General features: G+C 57.6%; 6 protein-coding genes across 6 annotated transcripts; 3 read left to right on the top strand and 3 right to left on the bottom strand.

Annotated features, from left to right (window-relative positions):
* Window positions 1–1758: 1758 nt before the first annotated feature.
* D7B24_007464 (uncharacterized protein) lies at window positions 1759–2892 on the top strand (the record flags this gene model as incomplete). The annotated part of the gene is made up of 3 exons (XM_028641574.1): window positions 1759–1864; window positions 1920–2169; window positions 2220–2892. 3 exons carry the CDS (start codon window positions 1759–1761, stop codon window positions 2890–2892), a joined length of 1029 nt encoding a protein of 342 aa, XP_028498699.1.
* Window positions 2893–3307: 415 nt separating this feature from the next.
* Window positions 3308–5312, bottom strand: D7B24_007463 (uncharacterized protein; the record flags this gene model as incomplete). Its single annotated transcript, XM_028641573.1, has 3 exons — window positions 3308–5140; window positions 5198–5225; window positions 5290–5312. The coding sequence occupies 3 exons, from the start codon at window positions 5310–5312 to the stop codon at window positions 3308–3310; spliced, it is 1884 nt and encodes a 627-aa protein (XP_028498698.1).
* Window positions 5313–6908: 1596 nt separating this feature from the next.
* Window positions 6909–10073, top strand: D7B24_007462 (uncharacterized protein; the record flags this gene model as incomplete). The annotated part of the gene is made up of 3 exons (XM_028641572.1): window positions 6909–6972; window positions 7067–9788; window positions 9845–10073. The coding sequence occupies 3 exons, from the start codon at window positions 6909–6911 to the stop codon at window positions 10071–10073; spliced, it is 3015 nt and encodes a 1004-aa protein (XP_028498697.1).
* A 1425-nt stretch (window positions 10074–11498) lies between these two features.
* On the top strand, window positions 11499–12888 carry D7B24_007461 (uncharacterized protein; the record flags this gene model as incomplete). The annotated part of the gene is made up of 2 exons (XM_028641571.1): window positions 11499–11734; window positions 11793–12888. The coding sequence occupies 2 exons, from the start codon at window positions 11499–11501 to the stop codon at window positions 12886–12888; spliced, it is 1332 nt and encodes a 443-aa protein (XP_028498696.1).
* A 264-nt stretch (window positions 12889–13152) lies between these two features.
* Window positions 13153–14199, bottom strand: D7B24_007460 (uncharacterized protein; the record flags this gene model as incomplete). Its single annotated transcript, XM_028641570.1, has 1 exon — window positions 13153–14199. The coding sequence occupies one exon, from the start codon at window positions 14197–14199 to the stop codon at window positions 13153–13155; it is 1047 nt and encodes a 348-aa protein (XP_028498695.1).
* Window positions 14200–14895: 696 nt separating this feature from the next.
* D7B24_007459 (uncharacterized protein) lies at window positions 14896–16290 on the bottom strand (the record flags this gene model as incomplete). Its single annotated transcript, XM_028641569.1, has 1 exon — window positions 14896–16290. The coding sequence occupies one exon, from the start codon at window positions 16288–16290 to the stop codon at window positions 14896–14898; it is 1395 nt and encodes a 464-aa protein (XP_028498694.1).
* Between the last annotated feature and the right edge of the window lie 714 nt (window positions 16291–17004).

The raw sequence follows: 17004 nt of genomic DNA, 5'->3' as shown, positions 1-17004 counted from the left end.
TGGGTGGCATCAGCATCGTCATTTGACAAGATGGCCAGGGGGGGGGGGGGTAGCGGGGAGAGATGGATGGATGGGATGGTCCGCAGCAGCGCAGTGTCGTGTACGCAATGCTGTGAGTTACCCAACTCGGCTCAGTAGCTCAGCCGCATGGGGGAGCGATATGAGCATGATGAGCTGGAACGTCCTGATGACTTTCATGGCAAATTGCACTTCCAGTAGGTGGGCACACACAGGCGGGGCAGCTGAGGTCGAGATGAGAAGGGAGGCAGGAGGGGGGTTGCATGGTGACGATGATCATGAAGGCACGACCCAGGAAGCAAAGACTTGGCAGGCAATACCCAGCGGTGGACTGTGGGGGACACATGGCGGTGGGGAAGTACTTCGACAGCAAAAAACCCTTCGGCAGATACCTCGTGTCCACCTACCTACAAGACCCCATCACTCATTTCTCCCCCCTCAACAAACCACAGCAATCCCGGTGGTGATCCCCGAGCATCGAGCAGCTTCAGCTTCAGCAGTGTCAAAGAACAGAAAGCCCTCATTTCCGGGCTCCTCACACGATCCAGCACTGGGTCATCAGACTCCAGTCCGCGCCGAAGTGTTGACTCGTCGTGGAACCGGTCGGAGGAACCCCCCCAAAACGATCCAAGTCGACCGCATCCTGCTCTCAGCTCACGATGCCGACGCCATCTTCCACCGCCTTTGTTCGGCGCAGCGCTTCCCGGGCACACACATCCAGTGACAGCTCCGGACTCCATACGAACCCAGCGTGCACCAATCGCCGGCCAATCGCCAGCCACCCCGACAGGCGCCCGCACTCTTCGTCCGCGTGGACACCTTCAAGTGCCGATCTTACCCCATCCCCCACCATCCCAGATCTCGCGATATCCTTGGCCGCCTCGTCTGTTGTACCCCTTCTGGCAGCCACGCCCGAAGCCTTGCTGGTTTGGGGAGCTGCTTCGCCAGAGACGAAGCCCGACGAGAACCCGCTTCTTCCCAACAAACGAACCTATGCCCCGTTCGCGCACCGAGCGGCTTGCGGGGGAATTCAAGATTGATTGTTTTTTTTTTCTCTCACTCTGTTACTTTGCGCTTCGCACCCCTTGCCTCTCAGCCAGTCGTATTGGCTGTCACCTTGTGGCCGGGGCGGAAACCGGCCTGCAACGCTACCATGCGATCTTACTGGTCAATCGTCCAGTAAACCTGTGGTGATGGGCGCAAGACGTTGCTACGTTCGGCGCCTCGCGAACGCCGTCTACCACCTGTTGTATTGCTGCTGACCAACGGAGCCTTGTCATGTGTGCTTTTTCCGCCGCGACAAGCCAATATCTCATCTCTGACCCATCCGCGAGGCGCATCTCTGCTGCAGCCTCCGGATGTGCGGATGCTGAGACATGTCGGAACTTCCCAACTATCTTCTAGACCGTCCCCCGTTCCGCCCCCCTCTTCTCCGTGCACACTTACGGGCCTTTCAAGGGATGGCCCTGTCACCTCCTTCCCGAACAGGGAGCATGGTACCGGCGCCCAGGAACATGTTCATCCCGCGATGAGCATGGCCTTCCCCAGATGATCCTCTATATGAAGGCTCTGCCGCGCCGGTCTCGTAACATCATGTGCCCTTGCTGCAGTCTCGCTTTCGATTACACGGACTCCAGTTGCTCAAGGTGGTACTCAAGATCTCGACGGGCTTGAAACCAAAGCGTCTTGTTCGCTCGCTGAAGCTCTTCTTCCTTGTTGCTGTTGTGAAATTCAGTCAACATGTTGTTCAAGCTGCCCGTCCTGTCTCTCCTGGCCGCCACGGCCACGGCCGGTGTCTTGCCAATCAAGGAGTATGGCAACACTCTTGCGGCTCTTGATGAAAGAGGTCAGTCCCCCGACTCCAGTTCATGCTTGCTCGACTGACGTCCCCCCCCCCCCAGCCGTCGGCGTCACCAGTGCAGACCTGAACAACTTCCGCTTCTACGTCCAGTACGCTGCTGCGGCCTACTGTAACGGGGCCAATGCGCCTGGCGCCGCTGTCAAGTGCTCGGAGAACGGCTGCCCTCAGGTTGAGGCGAACCGTGCTACGACTATAGCCTCCTTCGCCGGTGTCACCTCTGGCATTGAAGGTCTCGTGGTCAGGGACGATGTCGCCCGCACCATTGTGCTGACAGTTCGCGGCTCCTCCAAGTAAGACACAAGTCCTCCCACTGCTCGAGTCCTCCACTGACACGCCGCAGCATTCGCAACTGGATCTCCAACATTCTCTTCGCCTTCACTGGCTGCACCGACCTCACAGCCAACTGCAAGGTTCACACCGGCTTCAACAACGCCTGGCGCGAGATCCGCACCCCGGCCATCGCCGCCATCAAACAGGCTCGCGCCGCCAACCCTAACTACACCGTCGTTGCTACCGGCCACTCCCTCGGCGCCGCCGTTGCCACCATCGGCGCCGCCTACCTCCGTGCCAAGGAGTCGATCCCTGTCACCATCTACACGTACGGTTCGCCCCGTGTCGGTAACGACTACTTCGCCAAGTTTGTCTCCGCCCAGGCCGGCGCCGAGTACCGCGTCACCCACGCCGCCGACCCCGTCCCCCGTCTTCCCCCCATCATTCTCGGCTACAGGCACACCAGCGTCGAGTACTGGCTTTCGGGCGGTGGCTCCGACAAGGTCGACTACACCGTGGCCGACATTCGCGTCTGCGAGGGCATCGCCAGCATCGGCTGCAACGGCGGTACCCTCGGCCTCGACATTGAGGCTCACCTGCATTACCTTCAGGACACGAGCGCATGCAGCCCCAAGGGTATGGCCAGGCAGTCTGCCGCGCTGACCGACGCAGAGCTCGAGGCGAGGTTGAACTCTTATGTCAAGCAAGACATCCAGTTCGTCAAGGACCACATGGCCGATTAAAGAGGAAGAAAAGGCAGCGAAAGGTTGTGAACAAATGACATGATGATTTGATGAAAAAGGCAGATCTTGTATAAGCGAGGGGTGCAAGATTTAGCAAGTACCTAGTCCTCGGGAAGGAGTACATCTAATCCACCACATTATGACAATCACTTCCGTGCGCGAAGAGCTTGTGGTGTTTGCCTTTCCGGCAGATTGGTCGTCATTGATGCGCTACTTAATTTGAGTGGTGTGTCCAGCAACTGTCCTGGTTCTGCACCAAGTAAGTTTCGCAGCAGGCAGGTAGAAAGTGGAAGCGAAAAGGGTAATAAATAAGAAAGCTAATTCCGAAGTGAATTCTACAAGGTGCTAGACCCCCAAACGCCCTTTGCTCATGATTCATTCGTCATCCCGGTGTTTCATTTCCTTAAGCCCTCGACTACTCAGTTCCCTCAATTTCCACGCCCATCGCGTTGGGCACGCCGATCAGGAGAGTGCCCCTAGGAATCTTGACCTGGCTGGTGACTTTCATGCAGCCAAAGACCTTTAGCTGTCGAAGTTTCGGGCAGCTTCGGAACACAGAGCCAACGACGAAATCGTCGACCTCGCCACAGAAGCTAATGTCGAGAATCTGTAGCTTAGGATATTGCTTATGCTCTACAAAAACCTCTTCGAAGGCCTGCTTCGTGATGCTGCGGCAGCTGGATATGTAGAGGAAGCATAGCTCACGGCCAGAGTGAGCCATGAGGGCGCGGAAGCCGTCAGCGCAGAGTCCGATTTTGTTGGGGTTTTCCACCGCGTCCTCAGCATCAACGTGACGGTCCTTGTCAAAATCGATGAATCTCAGCGGAGGGTTAGACCAATCAGTGAATAGGTCGCTAAAGCCCTCATCTGTGATTGCCTCGCTCTGTGTGATGCGCAACTTAGTGAGGGAGGCGCAGTTGGCCTTGATGGCGGTGAGAGCTTCGTCGTTGATGGCAGGGGCCGCTTTCAATGACAGAGTTTCAAGGTTCTTGCCTAGGTCGCGTATGATCGAGACATGTGCTTTAGGGGCGATGGGGGCCAGGAGGTGAAGGCTAATGTGCTTCAGGGTTTTGATGTCGCCAAGCTTTCTCATGCCGTCGCTCGTGACTTCCTGGTTACTGTAGATCTTAAGACGTTCCAGCTTTGGGCAGCAGCCGGAGAGCAACGCTAGCACATCGTCTCCAAAGTGCTCGTTGGTGTAGTATACCTGAAGCGTGGTCAGGGCATGACCCTTGCTGGTGAGGTACTCCGTCCAGTGGCCAGCGCTGATCAGATTGGACCCATGAAGCGAGAGTTTTTCTAGACTCATGGTGCGGCCCATAAGATAGGTCATGACGGAATCCCTGAATTGGATACCGTTCCGAACCCTCAATTGCCTCAGATTACTGCAAACCATAAGGACAGTAATGTAGTCATCTGGAGTGAGCTTGGCACCGTCATAGATGCTGAGAATCTCAATGGATGGGCGGGTGAACAGGGCCAGAGTCTTGGGATCGAGGAGACGCCTCTTCGCGATGCTGCGGGCGATCTTGTCGATGACATGAGAAGGCAGATCCCCCAAATCTTCGGCCAAACTGAGGTTCTTGACAAGGGTGTTGATGCAGAGAGTCAGGAGGCTCTTGGCGCCGCGATGATAGTTGCCGTCCATGATGTTGCTCTGGACGGCACGGCGTCTGCCAACCCCGCCAGTCGACTTGGTGACCTTTTTCTTCGGCTTGTCATCGCCTTTCTTCACGTTTCTGCTACAGGCGGCACATAGAAGTCCACCATCAGGGCCAGCCTTGGAGTATGGTGTAACAGTAAAACGTTTGCTGCAAACCTCGCAGTTGTTCAGCTGACCGGGCACTGGAACCACCGGACCATCGAGGAGGTCAGCAAGGTCGCCAAAGAAATCTCCGTCATCGTCGCCGCTCTTCTTAGCCTTCTTGGCCGCCTTACGGGCCTTGATCTTATCAGCAGCGAGTTTGCTAGCCTTTCTCTTTTCGGCGGCTCTCTGGCGGGCGGTCGCGAGCGGAGGCGTAGCCGGGGCAGCAACATCAATAGATGTGTCGGCGGACGCAGTTGTTTCAGCCGTCTCATCGGCGGCATTAGTCATGCGATGGTCTCCGTCACCGTCCTGCTGTGGCTCATCCTCATTGTCGTCACCTCGGTCGTCATCATCCTGGGCTTGATTCTGGAGGGAAGCAGCGGCAGCTGCACGACGCTGCTCTACATCGCGGGTGATTTGCTGGGCGGAGATGTTATTTGCCTAATGATACACTATCAGGATGAAAACCTCGACAGATCAGAGAGGGAGATGACGGACGGCGAGGAAAGAAGTAAGGGCCGATCGCCTTGTCCTTGAGTTAGTGGCTGCCTGGGTACTCAGAGGCAAGTGCTGGCGGCGATGGTACTCACGGACCGGTCACGTTGCGAACCATCGTGCTGAGTGTGAGCCTCTGACGCAGTTGAGATGATGAGGAAAATAAGACGGCTGAAGACGGTTCGGCCTATGCAAGTTCTGACAAGAGTCGGGTGGTCACAGGCCGCAGTTGGTAATTCTGGTCAACGTAGGTAGGTACTCTGATGCGGCTCACAGATTTTTGGCCCAAGATCAGTGTGAGGCAAGTGGCAACTTGATGTCGGCTAGGCAGGAACCCGCCAAGCTGCCGAGGGAAAGGGAACGGGAGACGCGCAGAGAACGGTCCGGTCCCAAGGGTCCCTCAACGCGGTGCCTATGAAGGTACCTCGCGGGGACCGGGGGGCATCGTTCCTGCAGGGATTGCAAACACGGTGTGGGGGTCTTTCCTTTTTGGGCCCCTTTTCCCAGCCGATTCACCAGCTGCTGAATCATGTCCTTATTAGCACTGTGTGGTAGCTTGGAGTCTCGCATATCATCACAGTGCTATTTTGAGCGACCCGCACATTTCTGGGCAGCGCTACTTTCTGCAAAGTCACGTGACTTCGTGAGCATTTCGAGTTCTGCCTTGCCACTGGTCCGCAAGGGACGTGAGACAGTCTTTCGAAATCAGTCCACATTTGCCGTCACCAATGATGTAGCCGTGGTTGAAAATATGGCAATGATGCATCGAGCTGCATGTGTAAAGCCTGCCGAATGTTCAACGTCCCAGCCAAGGCAATTTGCTTCTGCGAAGAAGCGAACTCGAGGTTCGTCGTGTCCAAGTAATGCCAATGACGTCTATGATATCCAAAAAAACCATGGGTGCGATGCACTGTATGGCGTTTGGACAGAGTCAGTCGCCACAGCGCACGGCCCCCGGATGCAAGGGTTTTAATGGGAAAAGGGGCTCCACGTGACTTCGTGAAGACTTGCCACCCCGCCCCTGCCCGCCAAACGCGTCCGCCAACTCCCCAGTTGTCAGTATTCACCACTACTTTTTCGGAGGAAAAGGGTGGCAACCTAGTGCCAGCTCTGCCCCGTTGGTCCATCCCCCTGACACCAGTGAACGGGCGGACGTACCTTTCAGCTATTGAACAAGGCTTCCCGTTTCTCTTGCGAGTGTGAGCTGCCGAGGCGTCCTCGGTCGCAACTCAGCCCTTCCACCCGTCGCCATCGACCAACCTTATGCTCTCACTGTCATCTTTCTGTTCCTCTCACCGAAGAAGGCTACAGCTGCACTTGCCCCGGATTGGCCAATTTCGCCGCTGCTGCCTTCCCCGGATCTAACAACTTTTCCCACCCTTTCAGACCGACTACTTTTGACTTCCTTCTTCACTCCCCCGGGTCATCTTCGTCTTGTTCGTCGGCTTCCGGCCCCTTCTTGTCAATTGTCACGCCCCATAGCCTGTTAGAAAGTGAGGCAGAGCGCTTCCTCCACAGAGTCGCCCGCTCGTCTGTTGCGACTGGTTGACGCGCGCGCAAAGCCTTGCAGCTGGTCCTGCTGTTGTCGTCATCTTCCCTGTTGGTTGATCGATTGACCTGAGGCAAGATTTTGCGGTGTCCCCCCGGACGCCATCTCAATCGCCGCAAGATATACTGGCCCTACCCGTCCTGTTCTCCCCGATCTTTGGGCAAAATGGCGCCTCGCAAAGCCCGCACCTCAGCCGCGCACTCTCTTGCGTCCAGGCCTGAGACCCCTGGTGAGTGCTGTTGACCCCCGCACTACGTAGTCCCCTTTTGCTCAGCACCACTTATACCACGGTCCACACCATTTCACTGACCTAATTCTTAAAGAGAGTAGTCGCTCTCGCCGAATGACCAGGTCTACCTCGACCCAAAAGCTGAGCTCTGCAGTTTCTCTGCCGCCTGTGGACGCTATCGAACCCTTGAGTGTGGTCGTGAGAGGCAGCAAATCGACAACGTCGGCCTCGACCTCGGCTACCTTCACCTCAGCAAGCGAGGCTTCTACTCCGGCTACGAGCCACGAGGTCACGCCAGCGCCACCGGCTGCTGACGAGAAGTCGGCATCAACTCGACCCATGATGAGTCGTCTGGAGGTGCAAATTCCAGTCATGGAAAGAGCCCCTAGTGAGAGGGCCACTAGAAACACCCGGTTTTCACTCGCTCGCGCCTCGAAGCGCAGCAGCAACACGTATGAAGTTCTCGACAGTGACGAGGACGAGTTGGCTTTTGACACTCCTCCCGACGAAATCATTGCTCGGCGCCTACAAAAAGAAGAGTATGAAAAGATGGACATGCCAGCTCTCGTGTCTACCAGTCGTCCAGGCCGTGGTCTGCGAGCTTCTTTGGATAGAACCCCTGTAGTCAAGGGCAAACGCGGCAGACCATCAAAGTCTCCACTCTCGGCAAGCATCGAACGACCCACGAAGAAGCAGAAGCTTATCACTGACTCCGAAGACGATGCCCTCTCTGATGACGCCAATGGTCAAGCTTCGTCTTCAGACCTTAGCGAGGCCTTGAGCATCAAGACAGAATCGGATGATTTTGAAGCCCCCGAGGAGACGGGCGAGGACGACAGCAGCGATGATATGGTTGAAGTTGCGCGGCCACGTTCCGGAGCGCTGCCTAAGAAGAAGCGTCCAACTCGGCCCAATGCTCCTCAAGGCTTCAGATCGGCTGCCACGTTGCCACTCCTTCCTTCTTCGGAGCCTGATGATGATGATTTCGACCCAGATCAGTCGGACGAGGAGCTCCCCGAGCTTGCTGATGCTAGCGCTCGGATAAATCTTGACGATTCGCATGACTTTGTGCTCGGCCGCCGTGCCCGCCGAGAGCGGGACCGACTTGAGAGACACCACCCGGAACTCGACACGATGTGGACAGACTTGGAAGCACGGCCTGCCATGTCCGGTGCTGAGGCGGTTCAGCCCACCAATATTACACGACAGCTCAAGCCTTTTCAGCTGAAGGGTGTTGCTTGGATGAAAGAGATGGAGATGACTGATTGGAAGGGTGGCCTTCTGGGTGATGAGATGGGCTTGGGCAAGACCCTACAGAGCGTCTCCCTCATCATGTCCGACCACGGCTCGATCAAGAAGCCTTCCCTCGTTTTAGTCCCGCCTGTTGCCCTGATGCAATGGACCAACGAGATTGCCTCGTACACAGACGGAACCCTGAAGACGTTCGTTTTCCATGGCACCAATACAAAGGTCAAGAATGTCACAGCCAAGGAGCTCAAAAAGTTCGATGTCATCATGATGTCGTACAATAGTTTGGAGTCCATGTTTCGCAAGCAGGAAAAGGGGTTCAACCAGCGCAAGAAGGGCGAGGTCCACAAACAGAAGAGCATAATCCACCAGATCGACTTCCACCGAATTATTCTCGACGAGGCACACTACATCAAGGGCCGCGACACGGGCACTGCCAGGGCATGCATCGCCTTGAAAGGCGACTACAGATGGTGTCTGACAGGCACGCCTCTCCAGAACCGAATCGGAGAGCTGTTCTCACTTGTGCGCTTCCTCAACATTACACCATTCGCCTCGTATCTTTGCAAGCAGTGCAAGTGCAGCCAACTCGAGTGGAACATGGACGAGCACAAGATGTGCAACAGTTGCGGACATTCTGCCATTCAGCACGTGTCCGTGTTCAACCAGGAGATTTTGAACCCCATCATTAAATACGGTGCCATGGGACCCGGTGCCATCGCCTTCAAAAAGCTGCGACTGATAACTAGCAAGTTCATGCTTCGCCGCTTGAAGAAGGACCACATGAGTGCCATGGACCTGCCCGTCAAAGAGATCAATATCAACCGGGAATTCTTCAGCGAGGTGGAGAATGACTTTGCGCGCAGCATCATGACCAACACGCAACGCCAGTTCGACACGTATGTGGCTCGTGGCGTCATGCTGAACCAGTATGCCAACATTTTCGGTCTACTCATGCAAATGCGCCAGATTGCCGATCATCCTGACTTGATCCTGAAGAAGAATGCCGAGGGCGGTCAGAACATCATGGTCTGCTGCATTTGCGACGAACCCGCCGAGGATGCGATTCGGTCCAAATGTCGGCACGACTTCTGCCGTGGCTGCGCCAGGGATTACATGATGTCGTCCAAGAGCAACATGGATGAGCTGTCGTGTCCCATGTGCCATATACCGCTGTCGATCGACCTGGAGCAGCCCGAGATTGAGCAGGACCAGGCCATGGTAAAGAAGTCGTCCATCATCAACCGCATCAAGATGGAGGAGTGGACTTCGTCAAGCAAAATCGAGACGCTCGTATACGAGCTGCACAAGCTCCGGTCTGACAAGGCCACGCACAAGTCGATTGTGTTTTCCAACTTTACGTCGATGCTTCAGCTCATCGAGTGGCGTCTCCGCCGCGCCGGCGTCACCACTGTCATGCTCGATGGTTCGATGACGCCCGCGCAACGACAAGCATCTATCGACCATTTCATGAAGAACCCAGAAGTCGAGTGCTTCCTGGTTTCCATGAAGGCGGGAGGTGTGGCTCTCAACCTGACTGAGGCGTCTCACGTCTTTATCGTGGACCCGTAAGCAATCCCCTCGTTCCCTGCTTCTATGTGCGTTTTGCTGATCAAAGTCACAGCTGGTGGAACCCTGCGGCCGAGTGGCAGTCTGCGGATCGCTGCCATCGTATCGGACAGGGCCGTCCCTGTACCATTACCCGTCTTTGCATCGAGGACTCGGTAGAGAGCCGTATCGTTCAGCTCCAAGAGAAGAAGACGAACATGATTCACTCGACCGTCAATGGGGATGACAAGGCGATGAAGTCGCTCAGCCCGGAGGACATGCAGTTCCTTTTCCGTGGCAGTTAGACCACTTGTATTTTTTTTTTCCTTCGGAGGTTGATCGCGACTGGTTTTCACTTTTGCTATTTGGTCTGTCCTAAAGGAGCCTGGAGTCATGGTGCACGGCACATGAGGAACTAGGCGCCCGGTTGCTGAAATTTCATGCCCATCATCGTTGCGGTTCTCATTCTCAATTAGAGGCATTTTGGCCCCCTGGGATGAAGCGGGATCAACGCTGGCTGGGGTCACCAGCGGCGTCATTGGTAGCGCTACTGTATAAATACGAGCCACGTATCCATGGCATTGCTTCATTTCGTTCATGAGCTGTGCGGTGCTCTTCCCATTTGGTGTTCCCATATGAGCACCTTTGCTTCGGCCACTCTGCTCTTGGTAGACTTTTCTTCTGCCTAACGAATGTGCCTGCAGGACAGGCCACGGCTTGCTCTCAAGTCTCATGGGACAACCAAGCGGAAATTGACGATGAAGGAGAATAGACACCGTGACGACCACGTCACAGGGTCTTCACAGTCTACTTGGATGCCTGCGGTGACTCATGGCGACGAGTTTGTAGTCATCTTAGGGACGGTTGCTTGGGTTTTGGGTTGGAGAATGTCAGGGTTACCTAAGGAGTTACCTAAACATCGTAACAACCTGCGTCACAGGATTTGTATCTCGCCCCGGGGCCTATGGACGATGGTGTAAAAGAGCGACACGGGTTTTCCTGCTCTTTTCAAGCATGCTGATGAGAGGCCGTCGGTTTCTGTTGGGTGAACCTCTTTCTGGAGCAGCGTAACGCAGGGTCAGGAATTCGTCAACGATTGTGAGACCGCCAGGTCTGGCCACACGACCACGGTGATGGCTTGTCTCGCCGCTTGAACTGTTCACGAGTCAAGCATAGGCCACAGAGTCGGTTTTGCCTGGGCGGGGGTTGGTCTTGGCATTTGTGATTGCAGCACAAGAGTCTCGAAGACGGCCCGCTTCCGTGGAATGTGTATAAACCGCCGTGCCGCCCCCTATGAATTGCCACAGCCTGAGACCCGGTGAATGTCGCGATAAGCTTGCAACCAAACACAGCCCGATGATTTCTCCCACGAGACCTCAGTCGCCCCAAGGGAAGGTGCTGCGTGCCTTCCGTGGTAGAAACTTCGGCACCGTCCTCTGCGTTCTGCTGACCTGCAAGTCCTCTATAGGCGAGGACCAGTGAGCCTGTCGACTGAGATCAACACTCTCTCACTCAACTAATCTTTCTTCCTTTTCTCTCTTCTTGTTCTTCTTGTTCTTCTTCTTCACGACGTCTCTGCGGCCTGCTGTCTGCTGCTGGCTTTCGAGCATAGATACCGGCTGGCTGAGCTAACTGAACATCGAGCACGACCGGCCTCACGCCTTCATCTGGTCTTGCCGCTGGCCTTCACGCTGCAAAGCTTACGCCGGTCAACGTGAGCGACCGCAGCCATGGCGTCGTCAGGGAGAGAGCTCAAGGTCAGGTTCCAAGAGCCCAGCATTGTCATCCAGCGCAAGGAGAACGACGCACGCAACCAGGCTCAAGAGACGAACGCTCACTTGCAAGCTCTCCGCCTGACTAGCAAAAGGCTTGCCTCGTCTTTGAGCAGCTCCCTGAACGGAGTCAATCAAGCCCTCAAGGAGATCAAAGCCGATATCAAAGTGGGAAGTCGCGAGCTCATCCACCGGTACCTCATCCCTCGCATCAATCCTCACATGGTGTTGTTGTTAACAAGGCCAAAACAGAAACAAGACTACGACGTTCAGGTGCTTTGCCCGCCTTCCCTTTGAAATCAGGGAGCTGATCTGGGAGTTTGCCATGCCCAACCGGCTCATCACCTTTGCCCACCCCCCCAGCAAGTGGTCTCTGAACAGACGTCTCTCCTTGCTTCCACACCCGCAGACCATCCCTTTCGGACACAACGGCATCAAGCAAGCGCAGGCGTCGTTCGCGCTCCTGCGCGTCTGCTATGAAGCCCGCCTCGTGGCCCTCCGCCACCTCCACCGCACCAACACGGTTCGCCACCCGCTTCAGCCCGAGGACCCGACCCCGCGGCCGACGCAGTTCCGCCGCGCCGTGCCCGGTACGGACTTCCGCCGACCGAGCCACCACGACCCCTTCAACCTCGACGCCGACGCCGTCCTCATGCCCATCCGCGACACGGCGCGCGGCCGCAGCTTCCGCGACCCGCGCGTCCGCCACCTCCTCAACACGCGCCACCTCGTCGTCGCCATCACCGAGAAGCCGCGCAAGCTGCAGTGGGAGGAGGCCCGCCACGGCACCTGGCGCCGCCGCCTCGCGCCCTGCCTGCCCGACGCGCCCTGCCCGCACCCGGCCACCTGGGGCGCGCCCGTCTCGTTCGAGGACACGCGCGCGCCCGAGGACGACCACCTGCTCGGCCACTTTGCCGATCTCGAGACCGTCACCTACGTCTTCCGCCCGTACCGCCTGCGCCGCGCGCGCCGTCGGCAGCCGGCGCCCGTCGTCGGGCCGCGGGCCTACGTCGTCTACGCGCGCGACGCGACGGCCGGCTACGCGGACCAGCTGCGGGAGCTCTACGGCAGCGAGGGCCCCGTGCGGACGGCGCGCGTGTGGAACGGCGTGCTGCCGGACTGCTTGGAGGGGGATAGGGTGCATCCCACGGCGCGCGTGCGCATCGGCCGCGTCGTCGACCCGGACGCGTGGAAGGAGAGCCTGTGCGAGGCCGCGTGGACTGCGGCGAGGCTTGTCTGGCTCGTCGTGGTCAGGATGCCCGTGTTTGTGCTGCTGAGCCCCTTCGTCTCGGGGTCCGCTGCCTGGGACGTGTGCTTCGTTTCCGGCTGGCTTGGAGACTTGATTTGAGCGTGTGAAGAAAACAAGAGGCCGTGGGCTAGGCGTTGACGAGTCTAAACGAGAGGACCCAGGATGAACAGCCCGATGAGAAACGCAGAATAAACAAGTTGCTCGGACACAAGGGGACTGGAATGGTTGGTTGATGGGAAGCTCAACAGAATCGAGAAACCGCACAGAACGATGGCACGAAGACGAGCCTGTGTTATTCAGTAGTAGAAATGGTGGTAGTACACGTAGAGTGCGAGCATCGGATCCGCAGACTCCGCCTGGAACCTACAATCTGCTCTTCGTCGCGTCGAGATACGTGCTCCCTAGCTTTAACATGTCCACTGCCTCAGCCACCATCTCGTCAACAATCTCTCCCGCCGGCTGTATCCTCGTGATCAAACCAGCAACCTGGCCCATGAGATGCGGCGGATCAATGTCGTTCCCCTCCTCGAGGTCGTGCTCGATCGGCACCGTCCCACTGTCGCACAACTTCTTGACCCTTTCGGGTTGCGCGTGCCACCCGCGAATGTAGTCATTCGTCTTCATCCTCAGCGGCCGCCCAGACAATACAAGTGTCCTCTCTGTGCCATCGAACCCACACGACACAACCTCGCGCTTGTGCTCCTCGCTGCACCCCGCCTCGACAGAAGCGACGAAGCGTGTGCCGACCCATACGCCAGCGGCGCCCTGCATGAGAGAACTCGCGAGGGAGCGCCCGCCGTAGATGCCGCCCGCGGCAACAACGAGCGCCGGGAGCCCGCCGAGCAACTTGGGACGGTACTTGCGCGCCACGTCGACGACGGCAGGGATGAGCACCGAGTTGGCAACGTCACCCGTGTGGCCGCCGCCCTCGCCACCCTGCGCGCAGATGAGGTCGACGCCGAGGTCGAGCGCCTTGACGGCATGCTTCGGGTGCCCGACCATGTTCATGATCAGGATACCGGCATCGTGCAGCCGGTCGATAACGTGCTTGGGCGGCACGCCGACAGCACTGACAAAGAGCTTGGCGCCGGACTCGATGGTGATGTCAATGAGCTCGTCGAGCTTACCGCCGGTGTAGTCGTGGTTCGTCTTGCGAGCGTTGCCGCCAATCTGAGGAAGAGCGAGGTCGACACCGAAGGGGAGGGAGGGGTCAGTGAGATGAGCCTTGAGTTCGGCCACAATCTCGCGAAGCTGGTCGGGTGTGTACATGAAGCCGCCAATGACACCGAGGCCGCCGGCGTTGGACACGGCAGCGGCAAGGCGGCCGCCTGACGTGCGAGCCATGCCGGCGAGAAGTATGGGGTGCGAGACGCCCAGGAGGGTCGTCAAGGGTGTTGTGATGGGTGCCATGGTGATAATACCTCGATGCGGTGAGAGGCAGTGTACAAGTCGTGACGGCGTGTCGATGATGAGGTCAGGATTGGCGGACCAAACAATGTATGCAAGTCGCGGGGAAAAGCCGTCTGAAGAGTAGAAGCCAGCATGCACATATGTATGTGGTTGAACTCTAGTGGCGATCTGGGGTCGAGCTTTACAGGGGGCACATCTCCAACAGCTGATGATGCGGGGGAGTCCTCTGGGGGCGCGCGACCTCGGCATTTCCGTGTGCGGACACCAGCTCGCCGTCTTGGCCCCAAGCTCCCTAGTTTCCCCAGGTTCAACCCTAGATCGGTGCTCGCCGTCGGAGTCGGTGTCACATCTTGCAGACGCTCCGTCGGCACGCTCCCAAGCGAACGGCGAGATGGCGAGATGGCGAGTAGTGTTTTCTTGTTGATGGTCATTTGTCCGTAAACCATCTCTGTTTTTGCCATTATGCTGAGATGTGGAGATTCGTCAAGAAAACGCGTTTCATCGCCAAAACAAAGTTCGATAGATCAAAATCGTTGAGCCGATTGCCCTTCAATGTATTAATTCGAACAAGCCGTGGTATCGTAACTGACGTGACGCTCTTGGTTCATGGCTTCGTCTCTCGTCCTTCGTTTACGATGGCGTGCTGTGCATCGCCAGATCTCCTAGATGAATTGACTATCGCTCGACGGACCTTCATCACCTGAACCGCGGCAGGCGAGCAGGAACAAATTCTTCGCCTCCCAGCTGGCCTCCGTCTGTGATGGTCAGGAAGCCTCCAGGTGGCCGACCGCCCGACAACGGACCGTCGTTGTCTCCCGAGAAAGTTGGCTGTTCGCCACCCTTGGACGCTGTCGGCTCTGGTACATCCGCTTCGTCGCTCGCTGTAGGCTTGTCCTCTTTGACGGCCTCATTTGCTTCGCTCACGCCCCGCAGACCCTTCTCTATTGCAAGCGCAAGGGCTCTCCTGCGCTTCGCCTCCACCTCGGCATCCTCCTCCTCGCGCATCTGATCCTCTTCTCGTTGTAAATCCTCCATCGACTGCACGCGGTTCAACTCCGGGGTCACTGGTGTACTCCCCGAGCTGTGTCGCGGTCCAGGCGTACTTGCTCGCGTGCGAATCGAGTCAATGGTTGCGCGAGACACGGTTCGTGACATGCCGCTGACGGGCCTCTTGCCTTTGCTGCTTCGTCTCGTCTTGCCGCTGCTGCGATCATCGCCTGTATTGACGCGGGATAGGACCATTGAAAACTCGTCGTCCAACGGCACAGCGTCCTCCTCGCCTTCGCCATCGCTCGGGAACAGGTCTCCTCTTGAACGGTACGAGTCTGATGTGTCGCCCGACCCCGTCGTTCCGCTGCGTTTCCTACCGGCAGCGACAGTCCGTTCAGGCTGATACGCCTGCCCGTCATATTCTGACCCTTCACTGCCCTCGTCCAGCAACGGCTCAGCCTCACCCATGCCCAACGCTTCGTGCTGCCCGGGATGGTCTTGCAGATCCGCCGCGCTGGGCTTGTATCGTAGCGTCTTGCCCAACTTCCACGGCAGCTTGCTCAGGAAGCCTATCGGCTGTGTGCTCGGTATAATGGTCGGATCCAGCTCGCCGCTCGCCTTGCGCCGCCCAGCACCACGTGTGCCGTAGCTCATGCCCCTCTTCCGCTTCGGCTGCTCCTGCTGCACCCCTTCGCCGTCGGCACCGCCGTGCCGTCTCTGGGCCCCTGTGCCCGCCAGCAGCCGGTCCCAGTCGGCGATGCTCCAGCCTCCGTCACCGGCGCCAGCGCCTCCCAGCGCGGTAGAGTCATCGCCACTGTTGCCCGGCAGCCCGTCGTCGGCGTACCAGTCGTCGTAAAAGTCAAAACTGTATTCGGCGGCGCGGCGGTCAGCCTCGCGACGCCGGCGAGCGCGCTCCTCAAGGTCACCGAGGCAAGGGGCGGCGCAGGCATCGATGGCGTTGCCGAGGGAGGCGAGGCACGGGTTGAGATAGTGGTGCTGGAAGGACCAGATGCCAGCAGCTGCGTTCTCGGTGACTTCGCCTGTCGTGTGGGAGATTTGGTTCCAGCGCTGGCGCAATCGGGGGTCTTCGAGAAAGTCCATTGTGGCGGTCACCCGCGGGGAGGATGATTGTTATGTGTAGAGGGGATGGTAGATCGAGAGCGTGTGAAGGGAGGGTGGCAGTTGAATGACGTCGCTAGCTCCCTTCAGGTCACCTATTCGCATCGGGCAGCCGTCGCAGTCCCAAGCCGAGTTGCTCAAAAATCGTGACGAGGCGAGGAGGGTGCGAGGCCGTGGCCTATGCCGGCTCAATGGCCATGCGCGGAGTGTGATACGGGATCGGATGGACGAGACATTGGCTTGGGGAGGAATTGGAGAGCTGATGCTGACGGGAGCCTGGTCTTGTCGTGTATGCGTCTGAGACGGAACCTGAGAAGATGATTCCAGGCAAGGTCAAGCGGCAAGCCAAGGTAAGAGCACTCGGCGGGTGGTTGGCGTTTAGGCGGGCGGGGCCTTCCCCCCCCCAACATTCCCCAGCCGCCTGCCGCCCGTTCCACCATCAAAGTGGGAAGAGCTCTCGACCCTGCAGCTGCCGTCCATAGTACAGATGCAGAGATGCTCTTCCCCCACCTCTCGATCCAACGTCGCAGCGCCATTCGTTGGTTGGAACACTGCGATTCTCAGTCACTTTGACGCGATCCGAGTCATCCACCATGATCCGTGCTTGACTCTACAAACATAGAGTGTCGAACTCAATTCTACTTGTTCGTCGTGCTGCCGTCAGCGCTGACTGCAAATTCCTCACGATCACGCATC

Source organism: Verticillium nonalfalfae, assembly GCF_003724135.2.
Source record: "Verticillium nonalfalfae strain VnAa140/NRRL 66861 chromosome Unknown scaffold_6, whole genome shotgun sequence".
Taxonomy (NCBI): domain Eukaryota; kingdom Fungi; phylum Ascomycota; class Sordariomycetes; order Glomerellales; family Plectosphaerellaceae; genus Verticillium; species Verticillium nonalfalfae.
Note: the sequence above shows the minus strand (reverse complement) of the source record. Positions and strands in the feature narration are given on the sequence as shown.